A 17063-nucleotide genomic window follows, 5' to 3' on the forward strand; every position below is an offset into this window, starting at 1 on the left:
TTAGAGAAAGGAGAAGCCATGACTAGCGTGAGGGGAACATAAAAGGAGGTGGATAAGGTGCGTCCTGTGGAATTTGCAGACTGTTGAGTTTCTATACGACAGTCTAGAACCTAGGAAACTAAGGATGGAACCCTCCAGAAACACATGTGGAGTAAGATGGAGAGAAAATGGGCAGTGCTGTTGTGCTTGGGCAGTTGGGGGGTACAGGACACGTGAACCTGAGGAGAGAGTGAGCCTGCCAAGAAGGGCTGTGAAAGGATACGGCAGACCATCCTTGCCCAAGAGATGGGCTGATGCTTGAGGAAGTGTCTGGAACTGTAAAAAATTATACGACTTAAGCTTTTTATAAGTGAGACACTTAGAGCAAATCCACGGGATCTTAAGCTAACCTCAATTCCTCTTTTTATGAGATGAGAATAAAATCTACTGTCAGTGAGAGATCCACAGTGGGGCAGCTACCTAGCCTTTTTAAGTTGGGAAAAACAAATTCTATGAATAAAATGAAACTATTAGATCGACCTATCGTGGACAAACACAGAGAGAAGCAACCCCATCTACAGAGACGTCCTGGCGCAAAGCCTGCCTAACCTTCTGTAATTAGATGGAGTGCACTACAACGTGGTATTGAAGGTGTCAGCCAATCATAAGGAGAGCTGAACACTGGGGGACTCAAAAGTCCCGTGAGGCCAAGCGCCACCCGGGGAAAGAGCATGATATGTTGATTATTTTCCGTTTGTGCCTTACCCAAAAGGTTATTAACCCCACTGGGATGCAAGGACCTGTTTGGCCAGCTAACTAAAGAGTATTCTGTTTCCATTAACAATGTGACAGTCGTTACACCTATGGCCACATGGAGATGCTCCCTAAAGAGGGTCATGACGATGTCATTTCGGGAAAGGGGGACAGGAGAGGAACAGAGTGCGGTGTGAAGGTGATCAGGGTTTTTATTGTCAACTACAATATGACAGAGGAAACAGTCACAGGCCGTGGTCTATAGATATTAATATCAACCTAGTCACGCCCCAGCTCTTGGTCACTATGTTTAAAATCAAGCAAAACAATACATTCATCAGTGAGAACCAATCCACAGACTGTTTTAACTTTGGGAGCCATTACTGCTTGTCTAACACGGAGTTATTACATCCCCTGTATGTCAACAATGAGACGTAAGCCTGCTGCTGAGGGGCTGGGTAGTGCAGTAGTTAGAGAGGACGGTGGTAGAAAGAGGAAATGCTATCACGTATGCCTCGAGAGAGAGAAAATCAGCTTGTCATACCGGCCTTAGTTGGTGCCCCACCCATGACAGAGGAACAAAAGGGCCCAGAGTTCATAGACCGCAGGACCAAGCCAGGTTTCAGCTTAAGGAGGTGAATGACATACCCCTGCCTCAGGCTTCCCTTCAACGCCCCTCCTCATGCTCCCAATGGGTTTTCCTTGTTCCTCTAAACACATCACCTTTCAGAGCACTTTGGATAAAGCAAAGGAGATGATGGTGACGGTCCCTAGCAAGTGTTGAGCCTACCAGATGGACGTTCAGTTACCCCACACTCCTGGCAAGAAGAACAAGTCCACATCGACACACCGATTCTCACTTTGTTTCTTTCTGAATAGGGCGGGCAACACACTCAGGGAGAGAGACTATACCCGGCCTGCGCGGGAAGCATCCCCCTCCGACTTCCCAACTTCCCAAAAACTAAAAAGATACAGTTTTCAGTTCAAGGCTGTTTTTTAGGGTGGCAGAGGGGGGAATGGCGTCCTCAAGAAGACCTGTCAGAGACAAAAGGACTAAGAACACACTCGTTGCAGAGACGAGGGCTCTGTGGGGAGAAAGGCTGCGGAAATCGCTCCACTGCCGAAGTCAGAAAGACAAATCAGCCCAGTGCTCTGTAAATTCTATTAGAATAACACACATCCAAATTCTTCGGTGTCACCATGACTACGAAAGTGGTATGAGAAGGCGGGGCGGCAGATACCTCATCATGAGGGCCAGTAGCAATGCTTTGGCTTGCTAATGTTTGAAAACCATCTTCAGGAATGAGAAAAGCAACGAGAAGCCTATTCTGAGAGTTATCCTCCTTTGTGTCACTATTACGAAACCATCTCGCTTTCGTAATACCTTTCTGAACCGATCCCAAATTAAAAATACAAAATAACCAACCTAACGAAATCTCATTTCCTGCTGCTAGTCTGCATTTTTTTTTTTTTTTTTTTTTGGTTCACTTTTTCCCCCCAAGCTGTGGCTGGGGAAGAGTTGAAATCTGCATGTTTGCAATTACTGTTCACACTTCTCGTAGCCCTCTTGTGGTTCTGTTGACAGCCCACAGTTGCCTTAATCTTGCATGAAGCTCGTGTAAAGATGGTCTGTGTAAAAGCCACATTCACCACCGGGATAAACAGAAGAATGTGTACCTCGTTCAAACTTTAACCGCTGATAAAGCTGAAACTCATCCACGGGCACCAAACAGGCAATCTGAAATCAGAGACAGGGAGAGATGAGATTCTGGTCAGCAGAGGGTCCCGCAAATCGACAGCCCTTCCTGATAACGTTCTCTGACTTGACTGACCTCTACACCCTCTCTCCGAGTTGTCTGGAAGCCATTATCCCTACGTGTTCATGCAGCAACACATGTAGCCATCTGCAAACCATCCCCATTCCCCTCCATGGCTAGGAACCACTGCTCGGGCCATCAGTGACAAAACTCCGATTGTCTCCATTCCTTGGTCAGCAGCTACTGACCACATTTTATATTCGGGTCTCTCACGTTATTTGCGTCGGGTATGGAAGAAGTTCTTTCCTCCTCTATGCTCACAGGAAAAAGAAGCTTTCAAAAGACTAGCTTTGGATCCGAGGGCAAACAGGCCATGTACCTCAGCAATTGTGCCAACTCTGTAGGTGGAGATGGTAGTGCTCTCTCTGTGTGATATAAACTTCGGTACTGACTGAATGCCCTTCGCTTATACCACACGGGCACAGGATACAGTAGCAACAAGAGGCTGTCTTATGACATTCCTTGTGACTAGAGTCCCATTTCCTCTTCGGACAGCAGAATGAACCAAAGGCTTCCTGGTAAGCAATGCTAACTCATGCTAACACTTCCCATTAAACATCTTACCCTCTCAAGGTCGGAGGGAGGAAAAGCCAACTGCTTTTATAAACTGGCATTCTAAAACTGTTAGTTCCATTGACAGGGATATATAATTGTCTCGATGTTACCCACTTACAAATGAGAAACTGAATAAGTAGTGATCAGCCTCCCAGAAATTCAACAGGTTAATGGGGGCCCCTCCTCGTAGCCTGATAATTCCAGCAGGAAACTATTAAGCTACTATGTACATATATTTATTATATACACTATGCATGTATGAACTATAGATACAGTTTTGTTGCAAAATACATTTAAATAAGAACATTTTTGCAATTGAAAAAACAAAGCCTGCTTTGAGAAAACCATAGTAAGTTGGTGCTGTAACTAAAATTGCATTTAATAAATACAATTAAAAATTTTTTCTTTTGAGACAGGGTTTCTCTGTGTGGCCTTGACTGGCCTGGAATTCTCTCTGTAGGCCAGGCTGAGAGACTCACCTGCCTCTGCCTCCCAAGGCATCAACAACCTCTGCCCGGCATACAGTGCATTTTAAAAGTACATTCAAAATTTAGTTATGTACCTCAGAAGCAGACTCAACTGATTTATTTCACGAATCAGTCAGACCAAGTTAACAAAAAAATGAACTAAAGACCAAAAAATAAGCCAGTTTGGTCTTCCTCTTACCAAACTAAGTTTGGTAAATTTAATCCACTCTAAAGTACATTCCCCCTCAAACTTTCTTTCACCAAATTGGAAATAAAGATGTATTCTCAGGGGGCCTAGAGAGATGGCTCAGTGGTTAAGAGCACCGACTGCTCTTCCAGAGGCCCTGAGTTCAATTCTCAGCAACCATATGGTGGGTCACAACCATCTGTAATGGTATCTGAAACCTTCTTCTGGTGTGTCTGAAGACAGCTACAGTGTAGTCACATAAGTAAAATAAATAAAAATCTTAAAAAAAAAATGTGTTATCAGGACAAGTCCCTTAGGCCCAATTTCACACTATATGTACTTTGCTATAGTTCTGTGAAAGGGATGATTGGACTTGAGCAACACAGAGAACTAAATTCGTTCATCCTGTATGCCCTCCCCCCCAAAAAATAACCTCCCCTGAAGTGCAAAGGCATCATGGGTAAGATTCAGAGCCAGAGAGAGCAGTCCCAGGCTATAGGCATTAGGAAACGGAGCTCGGTGCTCTGTCTGCTTTGTCAGTGATGGCTATGTGTGGAGGGCAAATGACTTCATGTTCCTTCACCTTTGGGTCCAAGGTGACATTCTGTGACCCTATTTTCAGCCTCCTCTTCTCCAATGGTACTGAGATCATCGATTCTATGCAACAGCCATGAGGCCAACTCGCCTCCATCTAAAATTCTCTGTGGACTGATACACACCGTTTTAAAAAATCCATCAAAGGCGTCTCCTGATAATGCTGGTTTTTCCAGTTCGTATAATAGCTAAGCCACATAATATTTATGGAAGACAAGCAAAGGAAAGATCTAATGTCTTAGAAAGAGATCATATGTTAAAGGGACAGAAAGAAAGTGACACAGTAAGAGGAATTGACAACAGGGTTGGAGGTTTATTTTGAATTAGAAAGACAGGTTTCATCAGAGTAACACTCTATGGCTAACAGGAAAGGCATAAGTCTCTAATGTGTATGTGTGTGTGTGTGTGTGTGTGTGTGTGTGTGTTAGTCGAGTTTGAATTTTCCGTTTATTATTTCATAAGTCAAGTAGTTATTAGAATCAGGCCTTATCAAAGTAGGTCAACTTTCCCACTGAAGTTTGCAGCCGCAGAGAATTGTCGATGCCCACGCTTCTCTTTCAAGGATATCGACCCCGCCTAGGGAGAACTCATCTCTTTCCCAGCTCTGCCCCTCAGACCTGCATCTTCTCGACATCCCACCTTGGACTTGATGTCTAGGCTATGGGGAAGGGGTGCTCAAAGAGTAAAAGTCACTCAGAGGGAATATACACACTGAAGAGTCAAAATAAATCTACTCCCTGATCTTTTCACCTCTTATATCTTGTAAATTAAACTAGTATCCTAAAGTGTCTCTGTCTCAGTGTGTCTTCTATATGAGAGAAAGAGTCGGACACAGTTTTTTGTTTGTGTTTGTTTTTGAAGTATATTATCCAAAGTGTTAATTCCTGGTTTCCCTGTCATTTGGAGCTTAGTCATAATTGTGCACAGTTTCCATTTGCACAATTATAAAATTTAAATAAGTTCTTTCTGGATGAGTTCTGGAAGGTTCTATAAGGCTACAGGTGAGAGGGCTACAGCAGGTGTTTGAGGATGGTCACAGGTGCTTGAGAACTGTCCCACGGCTAGTCTGGCAATCCCAGGAGACAAATGAGATTATAAAGGCTTATCTCACTTTCTACCTTTATCCTCTTTTTTTACCCAACAAAGATATTCAAAATTGTCCAAAATCACACTTCAATGCTCTTTTGAAAAAAAATGTTTAATTCCCAGGTAATTTCAGACTTAAGACATGTCACAGAGGCTGGATGAAGACTTTCTGCACGCTACTCTCAGCTTCTTGTATCAAAACTGTCATTAATTATTAAAAGAATGCAATTGAAATCAGTATGATACAACGAAATGATCGCCAGAACTTATTAAAATTTCACACATCCTCCCACTAATGTCCCTCTCCAGTCTGGTACCCAATCCAAACCACAGCCCTCTGTCTAGCTGCAAAGTCTCCTGTCCCTCGGTGACAGGGTTTAGTTTATCTTTCCCTCTCCTTCTCTTCACGTGTTTGAAATGTGTAGGCCAGTGGACGGCGTGCTGTCCTCCAACTTTGGTTGCCCTGATGCCTTCTCTTGATTAGATTCAGGTCGTGATATTTAAAATAACGTATGAATATATATATAGATATAGATAGATATAGATATAGAGAGAGATATTCATTCATATTCAGGTGTGATTTGGGGAGCATTGGGGTGACAATATTAGTGATATTAACATCTTGACTTGATTAAGAGAATCTACAGCAGAGTTCTCTGTCCTTTGTAATTTGCATGTATCTTGTAGGAGTGCCTTGATTCCAGATCATTTTTTGTAGTATGTCTGCCACACGAATGTGGATGCCTAAAGAGACCAGAGGGGGGCGCTAAGAGTTCCTGCAACGAGAGTTACAGTCTGTTGTAAACCATCCAACCTGGTACTGGGAACCAAATGGGTCCTCTAGAAGGCCAGGAAATGCTTTAACCATTAGTCATCTCGCCTGACCCTTAATCAAAGATACTTAAGATAGCTAGCACCCTTCAAAAATTAGGAGAATCAAAAAATAAAGATGAAAACCTTATTACTTAAAGTTCTTCAGGCAGTGGGTACTCAGATGACTCTGTGTGTGTGTGTGTGTGTGTGTGTGTGTGTGTGTGTGTGTGTGTGTGAGAGAGAGAGAGAGAGAGAGAGAGAGAGAGAGAGAGAGAGAGAGAGAGAGCGAGCGCACAGGAGGCAGGGACACATAAAATGACCATCACTGGTGGTTCAAGGCATTACCTCAACAGGTTTTGTGTGAGAACTTTCACCTGAGTTTAAAGCACAGAATCATGAATTCTAGGTGGTCACACTGGGACTGTGGAGTGGTTACTGTGGATTATCTGGAGATGGTGTGGGACCAAAGGCTAGTGAGACCACTCAAGGAGTCTGTATCTAGCTGTCCTGTAGGGAGATAGATACTGTATAAAGCAGATACTTGGACTGACCAAATGGAGGAACTTGGGGCAGGGGGAGATCGGAAAGTATGTCAAGGGTGAGTGACGTGGCTTCTGCCACGAGAAAGTCCTCAGAGTGCACTCGAGGATGATGGGATGTGTGCCTACATGTGTGGAAACTACACACAAGCAGACAGGGTGTCTCTAACAGCCGAGACGAAATGAGAAGCAGAACACAGCTTTCTGTAGCACTGTTTGCTATGACCATAGGACGGAAACAAGCACCCCAACCCCCACAGTAACCCTAACCTCGTAAAAAAAATTACAGAAGGAAGGAAAGGAGGAGAGGGAATAGGAGGGGAGACCCGCTCGTCACAAATATCTATGCTGAAAGTAATAGGTGACCCCCCCCCCCCAGTAAGAAATGTGGGCCACGCAGCATATATTCTTTTGGATGAGAACATTAAAATGTCATAGTTAAAAATTCTATTCGGTCCCCAGCTCCGAAAAAAAAAAAAGAACCAAAAAATTCTAAGTTAAGGACAGGCTTTAGGGAGCACTGTCTTGTAAAGGCTTGTAAAGTCAGGCCGATAGGAAAGAGAAGTCAAGAACATATTCAGGTTTAGCCCTTTAAATCAGCTACTTTAAAAAAAAAAAAAAAAAAAAAAAAAAGGTAAAGAACCAGGTTGACCAGTAGACTACGACAGATGAGTGCAATTGGCAGTGGGTAGCTCATTATGACTTAGCAAGCAAAGTCTGGGCCATTTCTGAGACGCCGTGACTTGCAAAAAGTGGAGGCAGGAAAAACCAGTTGTAATACCAAGTCTGATCATGGTAACACGGAAACCAGCGATGTCTTCTGCCCAAAAGCACCGGTGCCTCCTTCTAACAGGGCAGAAAGGGCACCCGCCATTCATCTGAGTGTAACAAACACCTAAATGCTAGGGACCAAATCCTGAATGGAAAACGCCAGAGGGCATCAAGGCAGGGCCGAGACCACCTAGACCACCTACGCATTGCAAGCCTCTGGATGAAGCACCGTGTGCAGCCTGAGACAGATTCAACGGAAGAACCGCTTAGTTTTCTTAGGCGGCTTTTAAAGACCTTCACGGCTTTATCTCCCACTTACATGGGGCTTTAAATACAGCTAAAAAAAAAAAATGAAGTTTTAAATGTGTTCAGAAATAAATTTCAGCTGGGGACCTCAAAAATATCTCATCGCTCTGGTTTGGCAGAGTCCTCTGTCCCCTCCCACCTACAGAATTTAGCTTTTCTCCAGCCAGCACACGTGACGACGGACGGGTATTAGGGACGGAGTTAGTCCCTTCCGGTTTGTGAGTCGGCCCCTTCCGGGTTGTAACCCCCACGTCATGGGGGGGATGGGAGGAGTTTCCCTAGCCTGGGCATCTTCACTTTCCAGCTCCCCCTTCCCACCATGGTAATGGGAGGGGAGGATGTTAAAGGAGAGGTGGGGAGGTAGCCATGAAGAATGCTTGGTTCCTACAGTGCCAGCAGCTTCTCCCAAAGTCACCTCAAATAAACACATCATCTGAGGAAACTATTTATTTTGCACCTGCAACCTTAGAGTCCCTAGCCCTCCCCCTCCCCCTCCTCCTCCCCCTCCCACCTCCTCCCCTAGACCTCGGGGGGTCTACACTACAGATCCCTTCCTACAGAAATCCTGAGCCCCTGTTCCTGACAGGGCCAACTGTTCCCGCCCTTCCTCCTGTGCATCCTGTGGCACTGGAAGTAAAAGCCAGACCGATTGATTGTTTTAGTGCCCCAGGCCCTGGAGAGAAGCTTGGTGTGTGAGAGGCAGCTGAGAGGCGCATTCCTGCCCTCCCCTGCCAGCTGCCAGTTGGAAGCTCAGTTGCCTTGGCCACACGGTGACAGGTACTATTCCAGTGGTTTTATGTGCTCACTCTAATGTCACACAGCACAGACACTTTAGGCTCTCCAGGCGGGGGCATGCCACTTCTCCAACACTCAGGGAACCGCTGAGATTAAACGCTGCCTTTCAACATGGAAATTGTACTTAAAGTGAGGCTGACAGAAATAACAATCTGTGTCCTGTGTTTATAATTCCATGTTGGACAAGGTTCCTGGTTCCGATACATGGGAAAACCCTGCAGAGCAATAGATGAAAGTACCAGATGACGCAACGGAGGAAAACTTGACTTTCCCCAGGCTCCCAGAAAGGTCACCTCTAAGCCGCAAGCCACTGTCCATCACGGGGCTTCTGGGGCACTGAAAGGGAAACTGTCATGCTCTTTTGCCTCCTGTATAAGTTAAGCAAGGCTCGAACCGGGCATCCTGGTATTAAATGCTTTACTAACGAGGCTATTCTTGACAGAGAAACATGAAGAGGCAGAGCCACAGCTGAGCCAATGTGGAGGGTTCAGGAAGCCAGAGAGAGGAAGCAGAGCCAAGTGGATAAGCAGGACCTGCACAGGAAAGCACGCATGTGCACAGAGATTAGCTGCTGTGGCCAGAACCGTTCCCGACAAGTATGGTTATGTTACCCGTAATGATCACATATTTCTCTCAAGTGGAAGGTGGGAAAGGGTGGGGGTGGGGGTGGGATCCAGTCAGGCGGTGTACAGACCAGCCCCAATGTGATATAGTCAGAACCGCAGAAGATGTGGGCCACACAGTAGCACAGGGACGCTATATGAGGAAATGTGGGTACCAGGAAGGTACCCAGAGCGTCTGTGTGTGGTATTTTCACTTTTAAAGGAAGAGTTCCAAATGAACAGATGTAGCTACTTAGATCTCCGGTATAATCTTCTGTTCAGTTCAAAAATCGGAATGAAAACACTCCGTCCCCCTTCCCCGCAACCACCACTGCAAGGTTTTACCACTGGAGACAAAGTGAGGGCAGGTAGGTTAAGAGCTTGACTCCTACATCCGAATGCTCACCTCTAGCTGGGCTCTCTGTAAAGCCAGTGAGAATGGAAATGGCCCATGGGTGCCCTGAGAGTCTCATTCATGTAAGGAGAAAAGGGCTGGGTGGATTTTAAATCCGCTGGGTTTGGAATAGTTTTGTTCTGTTTTCTCAACTCCACTTTGAGATTTTATATATATATATATATATATATATATATATATATATATATATATATATAAATTTTGAGAAATGCTATGGGCTTGTTTGCTTTTAATATATTATTTGGAAGAATAGCTAGACACAGCCACAAACAGCCAGAAATGAATGAGAACTTGTACCACCGGGAAAGGCTGTACAGCAGGCGACCGGGAAATGGGCAAGGACAACAGAAAACCTAAGGTCTGTTCTAAAGACATCAGCCCCAGCCACCAGCATCCAAGATATCAGTGCTACCATGAGAGGTCCAGGATGACACTGTACGACCTGGCTCTCCATAGTGACAGAGAGGCTCTGCTCTAGGCTGTCAACCGGGTAGCCATTAAGCATGAATGGCTATGAACACTTCAAAGCCATGATTGAGTATCGTACTGGAAGAATTAAGTGTCTTTTATATTCTTTTAATTAATCTACAATTCGACATCATCCACACCGCACTGGCCAGACTGGGTCTAGATTCATAAACTTTGTTTTTAAGCTTCAACCAAAGTGTTCGTTTGTGTTCATTTACAGATATTTTTTCCATATAGGAATTAAGCAAGATTTCACCCAAACCCAGCTTTTGCAGCCTATTTTATATCTCTCGTGTTTCACTTGCATAATGATCTGCCTCATTATATGTTTATGACCTCTTGGCTAGGTCAGAAGCTCCCCCAGGATGCTGCTCTTGTGCCTGGGCCTCAACTCAGTACCAGGCGGGGGAGGGGGAGGGAGGTTTCGAGGGGGGTTGGGGGATTGCTGGGGCGGGAATCAGGGTACCTGTACCTGACCCTCTCTCTATTTATACTTGGACAAGTAAGACATCAGAGGAAAGAGTCGGAAAGGACAATGCCAAAGCCAATGCTCTCAAACGGTGGGGCCTCATTTTAAGAACAATTCTGTTGGGCCGGAGAGATGGCTCAGCAGTTAAGGGCAGTGGCTGCTCTTCCAGAGGTCCTGAGTTCAGTTCCCAGCAACCACATGGTGGCTCACAACCATCTGTAATGGGATCTGATGCCCTCTTCTATCCGGTACCTTCTTTGGTCATGCAAAAGAAAGCACTCATTTACATAAATAAATAAACCTTAAAACAACAACAACAAAACCAGCTTCCGTTACACAGCACAGTGTCTGGAGCCCCAGGTGTCTAGTTTGCCAAGCCTCTGTTTCTTCCTTCCCTTACTCGCTGCAAAGCACTGAGGTCAGCAGTGGTCCTTGGGGGGGTGGAGGGGGGAGGATGGACACCTTCAGTATCTTCCTTTTAGCAAAACTTAGACTTCATTGTTTTCTTAAGATGAGTCAGTTCTACATCAACCTTACTTATAGCCATGTGTCATAAACTGCACACAGGGCAGGAGTAATTAGAGCACTATCTCCCTGCTTTTCTTACAAGGCAAAGGGTATGATTTTTAAGAAAAGAAAAGAAAGTGTGTGCATTCAGAAAGATATATACGCACGCACACGCACACAGGTATCTGCCTGTATGTGTATTTATGTCCACCCACACACCACCGAGCTTCTCCACACATCACACTCCTGAGTCATTTGCTGTATATCTCTTCTCCCTCCTCTGTTCGCCCTTAATGCTATGTGATTGTGGAACAGGAGAACTGGATTAGAATTCCAGTTCTTTCTGGATCGGTCCCTGGAGGTATGTCAGTCACTTACAGCCCCTGGACTTTAGTTTCCCTATCTAAGAAAACACCTGACTTTGCGAGGCTTGTGGGGAGGATTAGGTAATGCACGGGACAAGGAAGGCCAGGAGGAAAGCCTGGGGCCGTGCAGGTGTCCCATCAGGTGTCCCCTGCTTATCCATCGGTTTCTAGGGAGCCCAATCAGAAGATTACACATTCTCTTAGACAAGAGTTCATTATGCTCGGGTGAACAGACACTGAAGAGCCAGAGGCAGATTTCAGGGCAGCTGAGAGGAGGAATCAGAAGAACAAAAAAAGAGGAGATAAACCGTAAACCCGGAGAGATGGGAAAACCTGCTCCAAGAGGATAGACTTGTCTGATGCCCAAGGCAGCCCAGCTGCAAGGCCTCTGTCTCTGCTCTACGGAAATCTTTCGACCTCAGACGACCTCTGCAGAAAGCTACCTTAAGAAACAAACACACAGAACCGCAATCATTTACATACCATATAACTCACTAACTTAAGCACCCTCCAAGCCCCGCTTTTGACCCGTTTCCTTTCTAGCATCTTTGCCTGTTTTAAGAGCTTCTACAACACACACGAAGGCATCCACAAACAGAACTGAGATAAACGGCCGAGCTCACAGCCTGTATAAGGATTCCAGCTCCGTGTGGCGATAAAACACTCCTTTAGAAAGTTAGCCTCTGTGTTCTGTCGCTAACTCCCTAGTAGGCAGTACTTAAGGGCCAAGATGTAGGAACTCCATCCGCAGCGGGGAAGGAGAGGTCATGGCGTGCATCCGTACCTCGGCTTCCTGCAGGGTCCCGTGGTTTAGGCACACCATGTCAGGACAAGTGATAGGAGAGCCACATCCTTCTCGGATTGACAGCACCATGTACTGTTTCAGGCACTACAAAAAAAACAAAACAAAAAAAAAAACAAATAAATGAAATGAAATAAACAAAAGCAGATACTTTAAACTCCGCACCCGTTACAGTAGCACAAGGGTTACATAAGAGAACGTCCACTGCCTCTTCCTAAATTGGCCGTCCTGGCGTTCTTGTACCCAGGAAACATACATAAGTTATCCTAAGTGCAGGTACTGTAGAGCCAGCGCTTTGGAAAGAACGCAGAGCCAGGCGATTAATTGTACGCGACTTCATCTTAAGAGTTTATTCAAGTCGGATTCCGTTCGTTCATTCAGTCTGTCCACCGTAGACTGGGAAAATGAGGAAATGCTTTCGCATTCACAGCAAAGACCTTCGTGTCTTCTTTCTTTTCAAAGGTTGTGCCTGGGCTGGAGAGGTGACTCAGTGGTTAAGAGCACTGACTGCTCTTCCAGAGGTCCTGAGTTCAATTCCCAGCAACCACAAGGTGGCTCACAATGGGATCTGATGCCCTCTTCTGGTGCCATTGTTCTCATATATATAAAATAAATAGATTTTAAAAAAGAAAATCAAACTTATCAACAATTCAGATGGAGGCTTCTTTAATTTAGATTTATTTTATGTGGCTGAGTGTTTTGCTTGCATATGTGTACTGCACCATGAGTGTCACCAGAGGTCAGAAGTGGGTGTCGGGTCCCCTGGAACCAAAGTTACGGATGGTTATGAACTACCATGTGGGTGCTCAGAACCCAACCCAATCCTCTGCAAGCATAACACGGGCTTTTAACCACTCAGCCGTCTCTCCAGCATCCCCAAATCTGTTTTATTTGTGGATCACTCTGGTGCATTTGCCTGAGAGTAGAATGGAACTCACTCCCGAGCCCTGCAACTGAGTTATCCAAACAGGATCCAAACAGTGGTTAAGAGCACTGTCTGTTCTTCCAGGGGTCCTGAGTTCAAGTCCCAGCAACCACATGGTGGCTCGCAACCATCTGTAATGAGATCTGATGCCCCCTTCTGGTGTGTGTGAAGACAGTAACCGTGAATTCACATACATTAAATTAATAATAATAATAATAATAATAATAATAATAAATAAAGCAGTGCCATGCATCATTACATAAACCATTGAATAAAGGTCCGTGGACAGGGTGTTTCACAGAATTGTGAAATCTATGGCATCCATTGACCTCTTGAAATTAATGTTTTCCACGTGAAGATGAAGCCCCGGCGTCGCTGTTGTAGCTCTTTAAAAGCATATGTTTTTCTAGTTGAAAAGACTGCTGGACACACTGATGACTCGATAGCCAGGGCCAACAACCGAAGCCAGCTGTGTCTCTCTCCCGAAGTCTCTTCCCCTCCCGAAGAATAAATGTCTTCAGTCACACAAAACCCAGAAACTAACTTCAACATCCATCGTGAACTATTCAGAGAAACTTTGCTGAATCCGTACGGTGGTACGCTGCAAAATCACGGGAGAGATTTTTCTAATGGCAGTGAGAAGGCATGAGAGCCTGCCTGCGACACAGTATGACAGAGAGAGAACAGGCACCGGGGAGCAGATTCCACCCCAGTCGCTCTTACCCTGTGAATGGCCTCGTGGTAGATACTAAATATTAACTTTTACTTTCATGTTCAAGAAATGGGTAACAATTACTTGCCCTGAGATTTTCGGTGGTAAAGCGTGACTCAGTCCCAGGGGCAATAGGGGAAAGATCTCTGACCAGCAAAGCCCAGAGGGCCTATACACTGGCTCGCACAAAGGGCGTCGTCCCAAGGGACCCTGCAAAGGGCTGCCTACCAGGCTGTTTCTGGAGTCTTCCCAGGCTCCCATCAGCCACATGCTTCCAATATTATTGTCTTGGCCCTCTTCTGCCAGATGCCACTCACAGAAACTGAGGTAAACAGACTCTAAAAATACATGTTCTTCTCCAGGCCCAAGGGAAAAGAGCATGAGGGAAACAGAGTGGTGCCGTTGATAACCTGAGCACAGCGGCTGAGGTGGACACCCACTGTCGGTGGGGGAAAGACTCCACCCCAGGACCCAGTTCTCATCATGTTTAAACTTCCCTGACTCCCTGCAAGGAACCAGTTAAGACACCTGGGGTAGAGAAACTGAATGCACAGAAAAAGTGTACGAACCAGCACATATGTCCCACCAGCCGGCAGACAAGCTTCTCCTGAGGACTTTTCAGGGGTAGAGAAAACGCTTAATGGTATATAGTAACTAGAGAGATACCATGAGTGTCTTTATGGGCAAAACAATTACTTAAACTTACACTGCAAATTTGTACAGGTGAAATATTAAGGTTCCCCATTGGCTGTTTAGAGCAGATGTTCCGTTTGCTCATACGAGGTCCGTAATACATCAGGTAATGAATTAAAAGCTTTTCACACAAGCATTCCCATGTCTACAAAACAGACGGCGTGCCTCGACTTTAGGAGAGAAGTTAGAGCTGTGTGCACACTCCTTCCTTTTACTCTAAGAAAGGCTTGTTGGGGGTGGGCGTGTGTACATGTAGGTCATTATGCAGTTGGGAACTCAGAGTGGGCACGCACTTCTCCAAGAAGCAGAGGAAGTCCTTATTGCTACTTCTTACATCTTCCAAGTGCCTTGTAGTCACATCTTCCGTTCACTTTAACTAAAAAATATCACCTCAAGCCCTCCCTTCATTGCTCCCACAGGCTAGAGAGGCACGGAAGAGTCCAAAGCATTTTACAAGAACCACTGTCCACAACAGACAAGCCAAACACAGGGGAACAATGAGCAATTCTGATGGAAAAAGAAAAAACACGACACCTAGCTTACGTATAAAAAGAAACACGGGGCTGGGGATTTAGCTCAGTGGTAGAGCACTTGCCTAGCAATCGCAAGGCCCTGGGTTCGGTCCCCAGCTCCGGGGGGTAAAAAAAAAAAAGAAGCACATAAAACACCGCCATTGTCACCTTTAACAGGTGCAGATCATTCAACGTGAGCAGATGGCAGATCTTGCAATTTTCTCCACGGTCAACAAAGTCCGAGGAGATGTTTCATAAACAGCATTTCAAAAGCCTGTATGACTCACTGAAAGGGAGAATTGTTTCTTTTGTGCAGTTCCCTTTCACATACATGGCTTGACAGAGCAGAGACAAATACTTTAAAGACCACATGGGTCATAAATAATATCAGAGACTACTCTTCCAGCTCGCTGCACAGCCCTCAAGGATTCCGATAGGATGTGGTCGAGCGTTTAGCCACCGAGCACATGGGGAGCCAGGTGATTTGTATTGTTCCTTCCAGCTTGTCCCGTGACTTATGTCAATGGAATTTTTCAAGGAAGAGTTTTTTCCAGGGTTGGTGCTCACGCTGTATCAAAGGACATGGCGTTCTTCATAAGGTGTTTTCCCTGGCCATAGAGGCATGGCAAAGAGTTTGCTTGCCAAGTACCCGCCTAAGAGCCAACTATGGGAGTAGACAAAGCAGTCGTAGATACACAGACGATGCACAGTGATGGCTAGCTGGCTAGATTACAGATAATAGACAGTTGGTAGAAATTGATAGATGATAGGTTATTGATGTCATTAACGTTAATGATAGAGGATTAACGGATTACAGATGACAGGTAGATGATAGATAACTGATGACAGGTAGACAGGTAATATATAGATGACTGGGAGAAAGACAGTCAGACTGATGGGTGGCAGATGATGTATTGTGTTCGTGTGTATGTGTGTGTGTGTGTGTGTGTGTGTGTGTGTGTGTGTGTGTGTGTGTGTTCTTGGCTGTACTGTTCACTGCCTCCCAGAGCGTCTATCCATTCTACCTTGTGAGAAAGGCCTTCCCGGATAGAAGACCTTTACCTTGTCTTCTGTGGGATCCGAGGACAGACAAGGCCACGCTCAGACACACCCACCGGACTCTGAATCCCCCTGTGAGCATTATCACCCTGCTTTGATGGTTGTAGCTTTGTAGTGAGTTCTGTAACCTGGAGGTGTGCTCCCTGACTTTGTTTTTCTTTTCTGAGATTCTCTGCGTTGTTCTAGTTGTTTGTTTATAGCTCGAGTGGCCGCATGAACAGCATTGAGTGTTCAGATCAAGTGCCTCTCCGTTCATTTGGCCTCTCTTACCAAGAACGCGTATTTTCCAGAGTATATGCTTCACATATCTTCATCCATTCCTCGGTCTTTTGGTCCTTTGGAAATGATTGTAAATGGAGTTTCTTTCACAATTCCATTATATCAATCCTTGATAGGATGAAGAAATGCTGTTGACCTTTGTACATGGTTCTTGTCTTCTGCCGCCTTGCTAATCTGGTCCCTGAGATTTTAAATCTGGGGTGATGGTAAGGTGCAGTCGTGCTGAGAACCCTGTGTCCTGCACCATCTGACCCCGCCCCCACCCCGCGCCCACCCTAAGTATCACTCTGGGAGATGCAGTTATGCCTGTCACTGCCCTGTGTGTGGCTTGGCCATGGTAACTGAAATGAACCTCAGAGAGAGGCGTCCTCTCCATCGCTATCCACCATGGAAATAAGCATGAGCCAGTTCCAGGCAAAGGGGGGAAGGAAGCTTAAAGGGGAAACTACATATACAACACTGAAGCGCTTTTAATTTAAATAGCCTTAAATACTTTAAAGAGGTTCTGCTTACTTTTTCTGGAAAGGGGGTACCGAGGTCCACCTCGGAAGTCTGAACAGTCAATGTGGTAAACTAAATCTGGGCTCCACTCA

General features: G+C 45.4%; 1 protein-coding gene across 3 annotated transcripts in view; it reads right to left on the bottom strand.

Moving 5' to 3' along the window:
* Rnf144b (ring finger protein 144B) overlaps window positions 1-17063 on the bottom strand; it is a 149122-nt gene that overhangs the window by 16473 nt on the left and 115586 nt on the right. For all 3 annotated transcript variants that reach the window (XM_039095970.2, XM_006253767.5, NM_001108881.2), the window contains 2 exons: window positions 12273-12377; window positions 2410-2470 (listed from right to left, as the gene is read on the bottom strand). In XM_039095970.2, the coding sequence (XP_038951898.1) occupies window positions 2410-2470; window positions 12273-12377 (166 nt within the window). The remainder of the gene's footprint in view (window positions 1-2409; window positions 2471-12272; window positions 12378-17063) is intronic.

This window comes from Rattus norvegicus, chromosome 17, assembly GCF_036323735.1.
Source record: "Rattus norvegicus strain BN/NHsdMcwi chromosome 17, GRCr8, whole genome shotgun sequence".
NCBI classification, from domain to species: Eukaryota; Metazoa; Chordata; class Mammalia; order Rodentia; family Muridae; genus Rattus; species Rattus norvegicus.